Source organism: Maniola hyperantus, chromosome 11 (genome assembly GCF_902806685.2).
Source record: "Maniola hyperantus chromosome 11, iAphHyp1.2, whole genome shotgun sequence".
In the NCBI taxonomy this organism is placed as follows: domain Eukaryota; kingdom Metazoa; phylum Arthropoda; class Insecta; order Lepidoptera; family Nymphalidae; genus Maniola; species Maniola hyperantus.
The window spans coordinates 64,293-81,317 of record NC_048546.1 but is presented as its reverse complement, the minus strand read 5'-3'; the positions used below and the strand labels follow the sequence as shown (position 1 = coordinate 81,317).

Genomic DNA, 17,025 nt, shown 5'->3' with positions numbered 1-17,025 from the left:
ACGTGACATACACATCACAATCACTGCTAGGATCTTAGGATCTAGGATAGATTAAATTCCTTATTAGGAGGTAATAAGCTTTTAAAAAAATAAAAATAAAGTAAAACAAAATTAATTTTTCAACTTTCGTGTGTACCAAAAACTATAGATAATTTTTGGGTGACAGATTTTATCTTTTTTCATTTTTACTCTGCTCAACTTTTTTATTATCTGTGGTAAAGAATTTTGGGAGGAGTGTTTACCATTACAAAATAATAAAGTTATGATTTGAATTAATACGATATTTAACAACGTTATTCATTTGTATGTAATAAGTAAATCTTTATTTAAATATCAATTGCACAGTGGTAAGGTGAAGTGCAAACGCGCGCGGTTGATCTGCGATTATCATGGGCATGTCACGCTGCTACTCCATGATGAAGTGTTTGCTGATCATGTTCAACGTTATATTCCTTGTGAGTGCTTCTTTTTCTATATTATAACTAGCTAACCCGTGTCGTTCTGGTGGCTTTAAGTTATAAATGTACAAATAAACCTTCAAGAAACCTTCATCTATAAAAAATATATAAATGTGTTAAATAATAATTAACGCCTATAAAAAAATAGATGCACGATTTTATGAAGCGATGGTGACTGTTCAAGGAACTGATAGGATGTGTAGCTTTACACCGGAGCTTCAATTAACGTCCAGTCACCACATTGTTTCAGGTCATCACATGTTGTCAGTGTTTTACAAAAATTGTCACTGTGTTTAGGAAGTTGAGTGTACTGTACAAGCAATTCATTTTTTTTGACCCAATCATGCTTTTCATATTTCATAATTTAATTATAATACCTAATAATTACGCCTCTGTGTAGCAGTAATAGCTTTCTATAACTGTTCTAAATTTCAACTTTACAGCTCTTATAGTTTACTAGCTTACGCTCGCGACTACATCCACGTGGACTACACAAATTTCAAACCCCTATTTTACTCCCTTAGGGGTTGAATTTTCAAAAATCCTTTCTTAGCGGATGCCTACTGTCTGTCATATTAGCTATCTGCATGCCAAATTTCAGCCCGATCCGTCCAGTAGTTTCAGCTGTGCGTTAAAGATTTTAAAATTTGTTGTGACACAGACAGAATACGGACAGACAGCCTGACTGAAACTGTTTTGTTGTTTTGCTATGAAACCCAAATTAGTGGAGCTTTCCTTAATCAAAACTACCCACAAATAAGGATCTTAAGCACACAAAGTCTCTTTAAGAGAATGTACAGATCAAGCATGCATGCTATACTTCCTGTTAGTTCACATCTGCTTCACGTCACTTACAACAGCTGGCTGCGTTTGTTTGATGTCTCCCTCATCAGCCTGTTATTATACTAGGAACAGTTCATAAAACTTCCTACAAACTAGAAAACATTTTGATACACACAGAAGATTGTAACAGTAGGCTACTTAATTTATTTCTATTATTTAACTAGAGGATGCCCGCAACATTGTCCACATGGATGGAAGGATTTTAAAAGTTCACACAGGTGAACTCTGATTTTTAAAAGTTCACACAGGTGAACTCTGATTTTTAAAAGTTCACACAGGTGAACTCTGATTTTTAAAAGTTCACACAGGTGAACTCTGATTTTTAAAAGTTCACACAGGTGAACTCTGATTTTTAAAAGTTCACACAGGTGAACTCTGATTTTCCAGAATAAAAAGTAGGGTATATGTCCTTTCCTGGGATGCAAGCTATCTCTGTACCACATTTCGTCAAAATCAGTTGAACAAATGGGCTGCCGGAATGCTAGCAGACAGACAGGCACACTTTTGCATTTATAATATTAGTACAGAAGTATGGATGTACCAAAAATTGTAGTTTCATAGCAATGAATAAAGTGTACACTGCTTTTTGATTTGGTGACAAAATTGCTGAATTTTTATGTTTTACAAGCTTATGCCTGCGATATATCCACCTTGGCTACACAAAACACAAAACTCAAAGCCTGAGGGGGCAACCCGTTAGGGTTTCTTAGAAAATTTCTACCCCATAATAGTTATCTGCATGTATGCCAAAAGTTTTTAAAAAGTGTGTGTGTATGTGGTGAATGGTCCCGCAGAGCGTGGGCGTGGGCGTGTGCGCGTTCGTGTCGTGGGCGCTGTGGGACGGGCGCGGCGCGGAGGGCGGCGCCGGGCGCGCCGGCCTGTGCGCGCTCGGCCTGTGGGCCGTGGTGCTGGCGCTCGGAGCTATTGCTGCACTGGCAGGTAAGCTTACTATATTGTTTTCAATGTTTCGACTCAGCCAAGGAGTTTATGTTTATGGTGGCTGTTATGTTGGCAGGCGCGATCCGCGGCTCGGCGTCGCTGCTGGCGGCGGCGTTCGCGCTGCTGGCGCTGAGCGCGGTGGCGGAGGCGGCCGCGGCGTGGTGGGGCGCCGCGCACCAGCCGCAGCTGCAGCAGGTGACCGACACTAGATGACGCTACTCGTCTCATGCGAAAGGATTACACAGCAATCGCGCCCCCCAAATCTGTGATGAAAATAACTTACAACGGTGCTACTAGATGGCGCCGTAGGTACCTTCAATCACTCATTAGGAACCCTAAATCACGCTAACGAAGTGTTAAGTTAACCTCGGAAGTCTATAAAGTTAAAGATGTGTCTGGTGAACCAGCTGGGCTCTGAGCAATGTCTCTTGCTCGAAGGAAGATCTTGCTATTGTTATGGTTGAGTGTAATGATGTCCTGCTCCCACAGTGAGTTGTTGGTACACCAATGGTACCTGCTTATATTTTACTAAATCGTAAGCACAGTAGATAGTAATGTCAAAGGGACATTTTTGGTGGAAAACATTGCATGGAAACCTCCAGGGAATGTAATCAGAGGAGAGTTTGATGGTTGTAACGAGTTGGAGTGCACTATTGGGTCTGTGATATTCTCGGTTGTATTGTACTTGCATTAACACAAAGTAGGTCATGTTCATGAGGTGTCGTAACATTGTGGTGTGGCACCAGGCGCTGCGCGAGCGGCTGCGGCACTCGCTGCTGCACGAGTACGGCGCGCTGCCGGCGCGCACGCAGGCGCTCGACGCCATCCAGCGCGGGGTGAGTGTGTGCACAGTAGGTCATGTTCATGAGGTGTCGTAACATTGTGGTGTGGCACCAGGCGCTGCGCGAGCGGCTGCGGCACTCGCTGCTGCACGAGTACGGCGCGCTGCCGGCGCGCACGCAGGCGCTCGACGCCATCCAGCGCGGGGTGAGTGTGTGCACAGTAGGTCATGTTCATGAGGTGTCGTAACATTGTGGTGTGGCACCAGGCGCTGCGCGAGCGGCTGCGGCACTCGCTGCTGCACGAGTACGGCGCGCTGCCGGCGCGCACGCAGGCGCTCGACGCCATCCAGCGCGGGGTGAGTGTGTGCACAGTAGGTCATGTTCATGAGGTGTCGTAACATTGTGGTGTGGCACCAGGCGCTGCGCGAGCGGCTGCGGCACTCGCTGCTGCACGAGTACGGCGCGCTGCCGGCGCGCACGCAGGCGCTCGACGCCATCCAGCGCGGGGTGAGTGTGTGCACAGTAGGTCATGTTCATGAGGTGTCGTAACATTGTGGTGTGGCATCAGGCGCTGCGCGAGCGGCTGCGGCACTCGCTGCTGCACGAGTACGGCGCGCTGCCGGCGCGCACGCAGGCGCTCGACGCCATCCAGCGCGGGGTGAGTGTGTGCACAGTAGGTCATGTTCATGAGGTGTCGTAACATTGTGGTGTGGCACCAGGCGCTGCGCGAGCGGCTGCGGCACTCGCTGCTGCACGAGTACGGCGCGCTGCCGGCGCGCACGCAGGCGCTCGACGCCATCCAGCGCGGGGTGAGTGTGTGCACAGTAGGTCATGTTCATGAGGTGTCGTAACATTGTGGTGTGGCACCAGGCGCTGCGCGAGCGGCTGCGGCACTCGCTGCTGCACGAGTACGGCGCGCTGCCGGCGCGCACGCAGGCGCTCGACGCCATCCAGCGCGGGGTGAGTGTGTGCACAGTAGGTCATGTTCATGAGGTGTCGTAACATTGTGGTGTGGCACCAGGCGCTGCGCGAGCGGCTGCGGCACTCGCTGCTGCACGAGTACGGCGCGCTGCCGGCGCGCACGCAGGCGCTCGACGCCATCCAGCGCGGGGTGAGTGTGTGCACAGTAGGTCATGTTCATGAGGTGTCGTAACATTGTGGTGTGGCACCAGGCGCTGCGCGAGCGGCTGCGGCACTCGCTGCTGCACGAGTACGGCGCGCTGCCGGCGCGCACGCAGGCGCTCGACGCCATCCAGCGCGGGGTGAGTGTGTGCACAGTAGGTCATGTTCATGAGGTGTCGTAACATTGTGGTGTGGCACCAGGCGCTGCGCGAGCGGCTGCGGCACTCGCTGCTGCACGAGTACGGCGCGCTGCCGGCGCGCACGCAGGCGCTCGACGCCATCCAGCGCGGGGTGAGTGTGTACACTTCTTTTTCTACACGCAGGTTTATTTTGTTCGATGCGACCCCGATACAGTTGATGTCAGGGGGGGTCATCTCCCTTTGCAGACGGGAGTACGGGCCTCGAGGCGAAGGCGATCGAAGGAGCTCTCGAGGTAGTGGACGTCCGTCCATCGGTCGGGGGATGAGCGGAGTGACGGACGTAGCCCTCCACGGTGGGCGTCTCGAGGTCGCGATGTATAACGTCGTTCCTCACGTACCTCGGAGCTTCGACGATTGTTCGCAGACATTTGTTTTGCTGGACCTGTAGGTCAATCGTGAGCGGACATAGGCTCCGTAGATCCGGAGCTTGGTCTTCGGATACAGTTAAGCGCTCTATGTGCTAAGTTGCAAACTGTTACACTAGATGGCGCTGTCTTATATTGTGTCGCGGTGTTATCGACGCTTGAGGGTTTGAGCTCCTCGTTTCCCCACAGCCATGAAAGTCCTAAAGTGTGTACATGCAATGATGTATGTTTGTAGCTGGAGTGCTGCGGCGTGGAGAGCGCGCGCGACTGGCAGCAGGCGGCGTGGGCGCGCGCCACGGGCGAGCTGGACCTCAGCGTGCAGGCGCCGGCCACCTACTACTGGGTGCCCGCCTCGTGCTGCACGGTCAGTACACGCGCACTGCGGACGCGGCACGCTCAGTACACGCGCTAAAAGCCGCTAGCTTCTAAATAATTGAAGAAGTGTACATTGCTGCTTCCGAGGTTATTCGGAATTCTGATCACGGCAATAACGTCCATCAAATGATGGCGGCGGATTTAATGTTGACTCGTTTCTGGCGCGCAGTCGACGGAGGAGGTGGAGTGCGCGCTGGCGCGGCGCGTGCCCGCGGCGTCGGGCGGCGGCGCCGGGCTGCACGCGGCGCCGTGCGCGCCGCGCGTGCTAGGCGCGCTGCGCGGCGCCGCGCGCGCACCGCTGGTCGCCGGCGCCGCGCTGCTGGCCGCGCACGGCGCCGCGCTGCTGCTGGCGCTGGCGCTGTGCCTGCGCGCGCAGCCCGACACGCGCTACAAGGCCTAGGCGTCGACACCAGTCGCCGGAGAGGGGAGCCCTGTCGACTCGCAGCTGCGACGCGACGTTAGAACGATCCAAAATAAGAATAGGAAAATTAATCACCTCTATCTGGTAAGTGACTTGTATAAGTCAAAAAAGTCAAAAGTCAAATGATTTATTCAAAAAAGGTAACAAATTACTCTTTTTGATGGTCAGATGTTGGATTTGTAAGATATAGTGGTGACAATTACGCAAACTCAAAACGAAAGCTACTACTAGAGTGTGGTTAATTCTGCTGCACACAGCTTATGAACTAGAATATCAGATGTAAATAATATATTGCTGTCACTGTCATGCTGTCTGCGGACAGTCGGACAGTCGGACAGTCGGACAGTCGGACTCGGACGCCAGTAGATTTACACACAATTTCGTTAAGAGATTATATAAAACAGAATTAGCCTCATTGTCGCATGTAATTTCTGTTTGCACAGAGAACGCTTTGCAGACAACGATCTGTTTCAACCATAGAGCAGAAACAAAGAGGAGTTGGCCTAAGCAACTGTGCACTGTGATTTTCAACTAGGTCCTGACGTCATCACTGTGGGCGGGGCCTTAGTTAGTATGCTGTCTGCGTTCGTCAGGTTCACATATATTGAGACTCGTATTATCGGTGTGTTTTCGCGTTTTTAAGAACAAAAGGATGAAGTGTTGTGTTTTATCGTGTCAAAGTTATTCAGACAGACGTTCTGATGCTATGAATGGTATCACATTTCATTTGTAAGTAATTTTATACGTAATTTCTACACTTATTGACATCTAGTGTGAGATAGCTGAACTATGTAGTGACATCAATATATCGATGTTAGGTCGCTAAGCGAGTAGTTTTGCTACTAACCCGCAGATGGAAAATTGAGAAGTGGGCGGCGTTCCACAACCCCTCACCCCGCAAAATGTCACTCGATATTTCATAGGGAAATCTTAATACAACATCTCCTCTTTGTTTCTGCTCTATGGTTTCAACATATTGAACTTGGCCCCACGCCCCACGCCCCACACCCCACGCCCCACACCCCACGCCCCACTTGCACACAGACAACCTATTCTTATTTTGGGCGCATTATAATCTCTAATAATTTTAATATTCAAGTGTCTTCGTTTTTTTACACTTTGACTGACAAAAGCCTGTTATAATTTTAATACTCAAGTGTCTTCGTTTTTTTACACTTTGACTGACAAAAGCCTGTTGTAATTTTTTTCGTACTCCTAAAAATAATGTTACTATTTTCTTGTTGAACTAATATTTATTTATTTAGATGTAAGTGGAAGTAACCTAGGTACCTAATAATCAAAAAAATGAATGACATAATATTATTATGACCATAAATGTTGTAGCATAAGAGGAACTGTACGTGTGTACAATTGACGTGTACAAACATACGTGATAAAAATATATACTTTCAAAATAATAACAAATAATATATTACACTCGCTAGTCATAATATCGCGCGCAGATATACTATCTACGAGCGATCGTAATCTTTCCCACCTTCAGCTAAATTGTGTTTTCAATTTGTGTACCTATTTCATAAGACGATGGCGTTTTGTGGCCACCGACAGCGGAATCGCTAAATTGTTGTGTGTAGTTTAATTGAGATTTGATTTGTTCACCAAGTTAGATGTGCAGTTCAGTTCTCCTTGGTTCACTAAACTGATTGATGCAGGTTTTACGAAACGTCTTTCCTGCATTTCATTTATCTTTAAGCGAACTGAGGAGAAACGGACGCACACAGAACACAATCGAATCGACATCAAGACTGAAATTGATCTAAAAAGACAAAACAAACTGATTTAATTTGTCTTGTTATCAGAACTGCATTTAATTATTTATAAGTACCTATTTTACACTTTTTTTATTTTAAAATAATTTTGACTGCCCGATGTGTTCTCTACAATTATATTTAAGATAATATTTTGGAAACCTTGAAAATCATTCGTTGTGGAAAGCGATTTTGAAAATGTATCACTTTACAAAATAATATATATCATACAATATGAGGAATTTAAAAGTGCCCTAATGTTTCAACAAGATATTTGTAGCTATAATATTATGATATGATGATACAAGTGTGTTTTGCTTTGAAATAACAAATAGGAAGTACGTAGGAGATAGACGTAAGGTAAGGCGGCTCCAATACGTGTGCCATGTGTGTCTGTGTACTTCATGTGTGTCTGTGCACTTCATGTGGCGCCCTCCCGAGGAACATGCGCTCAGCTCGCACAGGGCAACTGAGCACAAGCTCAGTCGACAACTGAAACAGCTTCTACTCTAAAGTGGGTTATTGTATTGTTGTACTCTATTTTATTTCTATGAGCCATTAATTATAATAATCTATTTTTATTATTAACTAGCTTATGCTCGCGACTTCGTGGACTACACAAATTTCAAACCCCTATTTCACCCCTTAGGGGTTGAATTTTCAAAAATCCTTTCTTATCGGATGTCTACGTCATAATAGCTATCTACATGCCAAATTTCAGCCCGATCCGTCCAGTAGTTTGAGCTGTGCGTTGATAGATCAGTCAGTCAGTCAGTCAACTTTTCCTTTTATACATATTTAGATGATTATCTTAATAATTAATTCTTAAAATAAAATATGAAAAAATCTTCTGGTCCAAACATTGCCAAGCAAATTTTGGGTTGGATTATGCAAACAGTTGATCCATTTTTGTACGATTTAAAGAGTTGGTCCAATAGTCAAATGGATTATATAACGATGACCCTGCAGTACACTGACCCTCTCGGAGTCCTTGACCTTGTATGCTGAGTGCGCGTTTCGTTGTGAGGGGCTTAGTTGATAGTTTAGTTGATAAGTGAATGCCCGAGGAAGCTGACGTCACGGGAGCCTGTTGTCGTTTTGAAAATTTAAAATCTCATAAAACTGGCTTTTTTTTTTCAAATTAATTATAGTAGTATCAAAAACTACATAATTTGTAAATTAATTGTCATCACAATCATATGTACATTAGTTCAGCATTTATATCTATAGGCACTATATCTATAGGCACTATATCTATAGGCACTATATCTATAGGCACTATATCTATAGGCACTATATCTATAGGCACTATATCTATTAGGCAAGTTCATCCCCAAAAAAAATAAGTGGAGCAGTAATCACGAATTCAATGACCAGTTTGACAGTTCATTACAAGATCTATAGTGGACTCACAGCTTACATAAGGAAGGAAAACATCGTGCGGAAACCTGTATGCCTGAGAGCTCTCCATAATGTTCTCAGAGGTGTGTGATAAACTATGGAAATACCCGTGCTCTGTAGTGAGCCGGCGATGGGTCGATCATGATAGTATGGTCCCAGACACACACACAGCTTCCTCGGGCGTGGCTCGGAAGCGACTGGCTCTGCCCGATGTGAACCACCGCTACATTGTACTGTAGTCATATGTTAAGACTGATTTATTTACTTTCCTGTCGTCGGCTCCCACTGCGCCGCTCGTGGACACACGCTGCACAGTTTTTAGGGTTCCATACCAAAATGTTAAAAATGGAACCTTTATTTAGGAAACCAATAGAAGTTTTTAAAGTTTTTAAGGTTCGGACCGTCCTACCGCGAAGAACCAGCAAAAAAAATAATGTTGGTATTATAATAGGTCTACCTAAAACAGTGTTCACTACCAATAAAACTTGCTGAAGCCTGAAATTGCGGAAGAATGAGTGATCACTGGCAAGTTTACTTGCAGAAGTCACTGTCATTATCAATTTCGTGCAAGTGTTTATAGTGCTACTCCCTCAGTAGTTGACTTGCTGCGATTGTTTCCACAGTGCAAGTAGTTGACATCTCTAAGAAATTGCGTAAAAAGGTACTTGCCAATGACATTCGGCCTTGTATACTTGCTAGTGACACGTTGCAGAATTTACTTGCTGCGAGTGGACTTGCCAGAGTTAACCTCTATAAGTTTTATTGTTAGTTGACACTGCGCTTTTGAATTAAACTGTAATTTAATAAACCACTTCTGATACTGTTGAGTTCAAAACGTTAGATATGTGGGTGTCGGTACTAATGAGTAATGAGGGTGGGTCGGTACCACACTTGGAGATGCGTGTACTGCTCCCAGTACTAATGTTATTGACAATAGGAACAACTTTACCGTGTTACATTCATTTATTTATAGTGTTTTTTTTTCTTTTTACTACTTAGTTAGTACTAGTAGTAGTAGTTAGGGATAGTTAGTTTGCGCGCCCGGCGCCGACCGCCGGCCGCCGGGCGCCGCGCCGGCCGCCGGCCGCCGGCCGCCAGTGCGCCACGGACGCTACAAATCTTTGTGAAATGAAGACCAAGGGGCATTGTGTAATGTCACTTTAGTACGGAATGTCATTGCGAGTCGTACGTCGTACATATAATATAATGGAAAATAATAAATGAACTTCTTATTGTTCCTTGTCATTAAAACCTATAGATGTCGAGTGTCGAAATCTATGCTATCACTTTGGGTGTGGAAATGGGTTATTATAATACTAGGTAATCCTATTCAATAATGGGGATTCAATAAGTACAAACAAAACTGTAATGATTTATCATATTTTTATAAATGAAATGGAGTAAATCTCTGCAACCCTACGAGCCGACTTCACTTCACACACGTCGGCCGCCGGCCGGCGCGGGCGCGTCGCTTAGTTGTAAGTTGTAACCAGCGCGTGGCGACGTCGCGTCGCGCGTCGTGCGTCGCGCGTCGCACGTCGCGTCGCAGGATGCCGTTGTTGTGACATACCACATGGCACACGCAGTAAACTTACGTGTGTTTAATTCTGTACTATACAATCTGAACTGAACGAGAATGACAAGTCTAAATTGATTTAAATATATTGCTATCTCTCTCATAATGCTCTTTGAGGAACAAGACAACATTAGATTTAGACAAATAGATAGATCAATTTAAAATAAAATAAAATGATTTTTATTTATTTTTAACATGAACGTCACCGCTGTACGGAAGGTGAATAATGACGTCACAATCCGTGAACGACAGTTTTTTTTTCAATTTTTTAAAATAAAAATAGCTAATTTCTAGGGGAAAATATTTTTGTTAAAAAATTTAATTGTCGTTTACGCCTTGTGACGTCATAAGTCGCGTTCCGTACTGCGTGATGTTGATAATTAATTATTTTCAAAATGAAATATATCATGATTTTTTTAAATTATTCTCTTTAATCATGTATGTGTAGGTATTATCTGTTGGCAAACCAATAAAAAATAAAATAAAATAAAAAATTCTAGCCCCATAAAATAAAAACTACCGCTGCTGCTGTGAGTGCTGTACCACGGCAGTCGGCAGTCGGCAGTCGGCAGTCGGCAGTCGGCAGTCGGCAGTCGGCACGCGGCACGCGCGCGGCGCGACACTACAAGCTCCCGATAGCATCGGTCTGTACCATGTACCTGTACTCTGTAGGACTCATTTGTGGTTTTAACAATCACGAATCATGATACGCGTGAAGGATCGCGTAAAAAACGTTTAATAATGACCTTCAATTATTTATTCAAGTTGAAGTAAAAAATATGTTTTTAACCAAACGAATTCAATGCCAACCGAGATGAGGAAGCAAAAGAAATAAGGTTATGTAATACCTGACAAGTAACATCGACATGATATTGTGTTATGTCGATGGTTTCGAGTTCGACATGAACACTGGAATTAGGAATATTTAATTGTTTTTAAATAAATTATTTATTTATGCTTTTAGATTTCAAAAAGGATGTTGATTTAAAAATTATATTAAAAAAAAATCTAAATTAAATCTAAATTAAAGTAAAACAACATTAAATTAAAAATAAAATAAATTAAATGTAAAATCTCATCGAGACCACCGCAGCGAGGCATTGTACCCAAGATGCTGGCAGCATTACCCCTTTGGATGGCCAAACCAATTCTTTGTTCAAGGTAGCTGCCAGCTCTCGGGTCCCCGGTTGACTCGACAACCCTTTCCTTTCCTCAAAGCCCCCGCCCCGGGCCCCCGCCCCGGGCCCCACGGCCCCAAGGTCTCCACACCAAGAGGCACGAATATGAAGCTCATATTTGCGCCTCTTGGCCTGTTCGGCGCTGACGCCGCGCCCGCCGTAGAGGAGGTCGCCTGAATGTGACAAGTAAAACTGAACCTTTACATATTACAGTATAAAAACATGTTCGTAACGATTTTGTGTTCCTCTGTGCCATGTTGTAGTGTGTTCGTGACTCGTCAGTCGATATATTATGTAGGTGTAGTCCACTTGTGGGCCTGCAGTGTGCGGCGTCGCCGCGCGCGCCCTCTGTGCCATGTTGTAGTGTGTTCGTGACTCGTCAGTCGATATATTATGTAGGTGTAGTCCACTTGTGGGCCTGCAGTGTGCGGCGTCGCCGCGCGCGCCCTCTGTGCCATGTTGTAGTGTGTTCGTGACTCACAATATATGTATTATGTTCACAGTAGATAAATAAATATAATATAATAAAAAGTGTTTTTCTTTTCTTTCATTTACTTACCTACCATTTTAAAGTCCCATAAAACTAGTTTCGTACATTGAACATAGGGACCGCGACAGGTTGAGATGGCAAGCGGGGTATGAGGCGGGCTGTGCGCCCCGTTCCCTCCCCGATGGCTATGTCGACCTGTCGCGTACTGCGACGAGCCGGCGATGATGGGTTGATGTCAATGTACACAGGTGTTACATTAGCGAGGCGCAACGTGTCATCAGTCATCGTGCGCTACGTTCTCCGGAGACGCAACGCAAACATTAGAAATGCTTACGCCAACTTACAGTAGGTGTAAGTTGCTATGTGGCTCGGATGACGTTAGTGTAGCTCGCTGGTTTACGACACCAACTTATTGTATGTACTTACGAGTAAATACCGAGAGTAGGTATTGTTACCTATTGTTATTTTCCGCTAAGCGCGAGGTTGGCGGCTTCTGCGAGCTACAGCCGGCAGGTTGACATTTGACGGACTACGGCCTAAGCCCTAGGAGACCTGTAGTGGACCGGCGATGATATTATAATGTAGACGTACCTACTTCGACTCGCACTTGGCCGGGTTTTGCGGAATGTGCGGTGGTCGGCTCCGGGGCTTGGTCGTTAGTCATTAACGAATATTGCTAGAAGGGAGCGCGCGTTCTTTGTTGGAATAATTATTGTGCCTCGAGAGTCGAGCCCAGCCGGAGACGTCGGGGCTAGTGTGGACGAACTTGTGGCGGTTACCACAATAGAAACTAGATGGCGCTGTTCAATCGATGACGTAGTCCCGAACAAATGTACCGCCGATAGCAATCGCACTAACGGAGTTTTCTGCAATCTGGACTATATATAGAAGTTTCAAGACATAACCGTCGGCCCAGCTGGCGCTACCGAGCACAACCAACCGCTCGGTGGGAGATCTCCCCTTTGGTACGGTCGAGCCTGCACACCGCTCCCGTACAAACTCAAAAGTAAAACTGGCCAAGTGCGAGTCGGACTCGCGCACGAAGAGTTCCATACCATTATCTACAAAAACGAGCAAAAAATCACGTTTGTTGTATGGGAGCCGCCGTTTTTAGGGTTCCGAACCTCAAAAGGAAAAACGGAACCCTTATAGGATCACTTTGTTGTCTGTCTGTCCGTCTGTCTGTCAAGAACCTACAGGGTAGGTACTTGCCGTTGACCTAGAATCATGAAATTTGGCAGGTAGGTAGATCTTATAGCTGACCTTTGGGGGAAAATCTGAAAACCGTGAATTTAGGGTTAGATCATACAAAAATAATTAAATTGTGGTCATGAACTAATAATTTGTATTTTCAATTTTCGAACTAAGATAACTATATCAAGTGGGCTATCCATATGAAAGGTCTTCACCTGTGCATTCTAAAACAGATTTTTATTTATTTTTATGCGTCATAGTTTTTGAATTATCGTGCAAAATGTCGCAAAATACGACTGTACTACGGAACCCTCAGTGCGCGAGCCTGACTCGCACTTGGCCGGTTTTTTTAAACTAAACCCAAACACCTTTTGTGTCAACACGGCGGCACAGGCCTACTCGTGGATATTTACACGCGAAGTTCAATAGTGGCGTCCAAACTACAAACCGGTCGTCGTCGAATACTAATTCCTTCGGACAAAGCCCTCGTATAGTTATGATAGAACTTCACTTACAGGTAAGCTCGTTTAATTCCTTCGGACAAAGCCCTCGTATAGTTATGATAGAACTTCACTTACAGGTAAGTTCGTTTAATTCCTTCGGACAAAGCCCTCGTATAGTTATGATAGAACTTCACTTACAGGTAAGTTCGTTTAATTCCTTCGGACAAAGCCCTCGTATAGTTATGATAGAACTTCACTTACAGGTAAGTTCGTTTAATCATTAATTTTCTGATGTGATTATTGATTACACTTGTGCTATGTCAGTCCTCTTGTTCATCACAATGTCATGTTTATGAAAACCTTTAGGACCTTAACAATGTGAGAATGAATGAATGAATGAATGAATTATTTATTCAATAAAATGCAGGTACAATAGGTTGAAACAATGTTTGATGAGCCTTATACATTTTACCGTAACTGGTGTTTGAATATTATTAAGTACCTTAAATTAAAAACATAAAAATAAGCAGGAATTAAAATACAAGTTATACATAGACTTCATAGGTACAATCAAAACAAAATATTAGTAATGAATAAAATGTCAACATAATAGAAGTCCAAATTAATTAGGTATTGTTAATAACTTAAAATATCCTTATCCGTTACATAGTCCTTAATGTCGTAGTAATTCTTATGTATTAATATTTTGTAAAGTCTATTTTTAAACACTGTCAAGGGCTTCTCTCTTAGATCGTCAGGTAATTTATTGAATAATGTGATAATGTGATTGCCATACAGTACGCACTCTTTGAGTATACCGTTAGTTTTTGTGAAGGTATGCAAATTTTATTTTTTCGGTAAGTTCTTAAGTTCGCGTTATTGTTATGGACAGGGAATATGTCACTGTGTTTTTTTGCAAATATAACCATTTGGAAGATATATAAACTTGGTAGTGGGAGAATCTTATGTTTCCTGAATAATGGTCTACAGCTATCTAAGAAATGCGCTCCAGACAAAGCTCGAATACATGCTTTCTGCCTAATAAATACCTTATTTGCATGGACGGAATTACCCCACAGAATCAAGCCATATTGCAATATAGACGACACATACCCATGATAGGCAAGTAGAGCAGTCTTTATGTTAGATGTTCGACTAAGTCGTCTCAGAACGTAAGCAAATCGGTCAAGCTTTCCGCACAATTTTTCTGGTAAAGGTACTGTATCAACTTCTTCTATTGGGAAGTTATTTAATTCAATGTGTAGATTTGAACCAGTACTGTTATATGTTAAAAATTGCACAAATTTAGTTTTTTTTATATTAACTGATAAATTGTTGGCGTCTAACCATTCCCCAGTTCTCTTTAATGCGTTATTAATTTCGCTCTCAAGCAGATTTTTATCTTTACATTTCACTGTGATTGTAGTATCATCAGCATATAAAATGCATTTGTGGTCGAGTTGATCCGGTAAATCATTAATATATAACAAGAATAGTAGTGGACCCAGGACACTACCCTGAGGTACACCGTATGGATTTTGACTTTTAAAAGGGCACGAAAACCTACTATAGTGTGTATTTTGAGTTTGCTGAATTTCAACACATTGCTCACGCTGGTCTAGATAGCTTGTTAGCCATTCAAGACCTTTCCCCCGAATTCCGTAGCGCTCTAATTTTTCTATTAATATTTTATGGGAAACTAGGTCAAAGGCTTTAGACATGTCAAGGAATATAGATGCAACAAACATTCTTTGATTTAGGCTTTCAGTTATAATTTTGTTTAGTTCGAAACAAGCAAGTGTAGTGTTACTGTTTTTCCGAGAAGCTGGCGAATAAAATAATAGTGTAATTACCTAGGTACATTTCTGACCAAAATACTTTGTTTTTAACCCGGACACAATATTTAGCGTACCTACTTAGCTCGCTACCCTTACAGTTACTTATATAGAAGTTTGAACTCATTTCCAAACGTCAGCGATTATCTCGCTTCTGGCTTGACCGATTTGAATGCGGTTTTATTCGAAGGCATGATGGCGGCAGCCGGCAGCGGAAGCGGTGACGGCGGCGGTGGTGACGACGGTGGCGACTACGGTGGCGACGGCGGGTACTAGAGCCGGTGCCAGTTAGTTACAGATTTCGAGGTTTCTGGACCGATTTGCAATTATTTTAAAATCTACAGCAGTAGTTTCCGTGGTGGTCCCATCAAAATTTCTGGATCCAACTCCTTAATCCTGATGCTGCAGAGTTCCTGCTCTGCTCGCCTAAGTTATCAAGATTCAGCAAGTTTTCAACCCTGATGCTGCAGGGTACAGAACTCCTAAACCATAGTAATTAAGGATCTGCGGCCGGTGCAATATTATTTTGAGTGCCTAGTGCCTAGGTACCTAGATATTATTTTTCAGGATTTGTCTCGGTGAAGGTACTAACCATCGATGGTAGGACCTGGGACAACCCTCCACCTCCCATGGCCCCACCAACCTCTCGGTTATATGGGCCGAATCGCGGGAGGGCGCCCGTTCGGTACTTGCTCTTGGCATTTTCCGGGGCGCCTTCTTGACTCCCTACAAATTATTTTGTCTCTTCCTTATGCTCACTCTCCCCTGCCCTCTGCCTTGGGGGCTAGACGTCACTAACACAGCTGTGATCTTCGCTGCTGCTCCTCCGTGGTGCCGGCCTGGCACCTGTACGCTCCGAGTTGCTTCGATGGTAGGACCAACCAATAGTAGGTACCTACATATTGTATTGGGAGGCAGTAGGCTTTTCCTCAGAGTCCCCACAGACAACCTCGACAGTTGTAAGTGTAACGTTAGAGCGCCGAAGTACACGAGTAGGTATCTAGTATCTACTCATGTGGCCGAAGTGAGCTCAACAACCGAGAGGCGTGGTGCAGCCGGCAGCGGCACCCTCGAGCGCGCAGGGTGCTCCGCGCCCCGCCCCGCGCCCCGCTGCCGGGCCGCCTGCCAGTGCCTTACGAGGCGCGCTGCGAGGCACACGCGCGCGCGGTCCGCTCCCATGTGCAGTGCGCGAGTGCCGCGGTGACACGCGCCATGGCCTGCGCCCGGGGGCTCTGCACCGCCGACAAGATCTTCATCTTCATCAACATCGCCTTCGCGGTAAGCTCGCCCGCCTGCCTCACAGTCCTCCCCGCCTTCGATCGTCAAAACATCAATTAAAATGTACAAACTTCACCCGTTCTCCAAACCCATCAGCGAGTCTCGGCGTCCAGGAACATTTGGAAGCGATTTTCGCTATACATTATTTACGCGATAACGTAAACGTAGCCTGGAAAGTGGCTCGGTGTCACAACTCACAGTGACAATAAAGCTCTTTGTTGTCACCACAGTCTCTGATACTAACGAACTTATATATGAATGTACCACCTAGTACTTAAAATAAAAGCTAAGTCTAGTTAGGACGTCCGCCTCCTAAGCGGAGCTCGAGGAATCTATCCCGGGCACGCACCTCTAAC

General features: G+C 44.8%; 2 protein-coding genes across 3 annotated transcripts in view; both read left to right on the top strand.

The window, feature by feature from the left end:
- Window positions 1-229: 229 nt before the first annotated feature.
- On the top strand, window positions 230-11,957 carry LOC117986640 (tetraspanin-10-like). 2 transcript variants are annotated; one of them, XM_069501690.1, is made up of 6 exons: window positions 230-455; window positions 2,096-2,240; window positions 2,317-2,435; window positions 2,987-3,076; window positions 4,945-5,073; window positions 5,254-11,957. In XM_069501690.1, the coding sequence occupies exons 1-6, from the start codon at window positions 390-392 to the stop codon at window positions 5,482-5,484; spliced, it is 780 nt and encodes a 259-aa protein (XP_069357791.1). In that variant the 5' UTR covers window positions 230-389; the 3' UTR covers window positions 5,485-11,957. The 2 variants fall into 2 exon arrangements, with proteins under 2 accessions (XP_069357791.1, XP_069357790.1); XM_069501689.1 differs by lacking the exon at window positions 2,987-3,076.
- Window positions 11,958-16,531: 4,574 nt separating this feature from the next.
- The window catches only part of LOC117986639 (uncharacterized), a 40,293-nt gene continuing 39,799 nt past the window's right edge, over window positions 16,532-17,025 (top strand). The window contains exon 1 of the mRNA XM_034973512.2: window positions 16,532-16,669. Within this exon, the coding sequence (XP_034829403.2) occupies window positions 16,604-16,669 (66 nt within the window). The 5' untranslated portion in view covers window positions 16,532-16,603. The remainder of the gene's footprint in view (window positions 16,670-17,025) is intronic.

Excerpts from the sequence above, each read along its gene's own strand:
- LOC117986640 (XM_069501690.1), top strand. The coding sequence starts at position 390 with ATGGGCATGTCACGCTGCTACTCCATGATGAAGTGTTTGCTGATCATG. Across the intron at positions 2,241-2,316 it reads AGCTATTGCTGCACTGGCAG|GCGCGATCCGCGGCTCGGCG; the intron begins GTAAGCTTACTA and ends TTATGTTGGCAG. Across the intron at positions 5,074-5,253 it reads TGCCCGCCTCGTGCTGCACG|TCGACGGAGGAGGTGGAGTG; the intron begins GTCAGTACACGC and ends TCTGGCGCGCAG.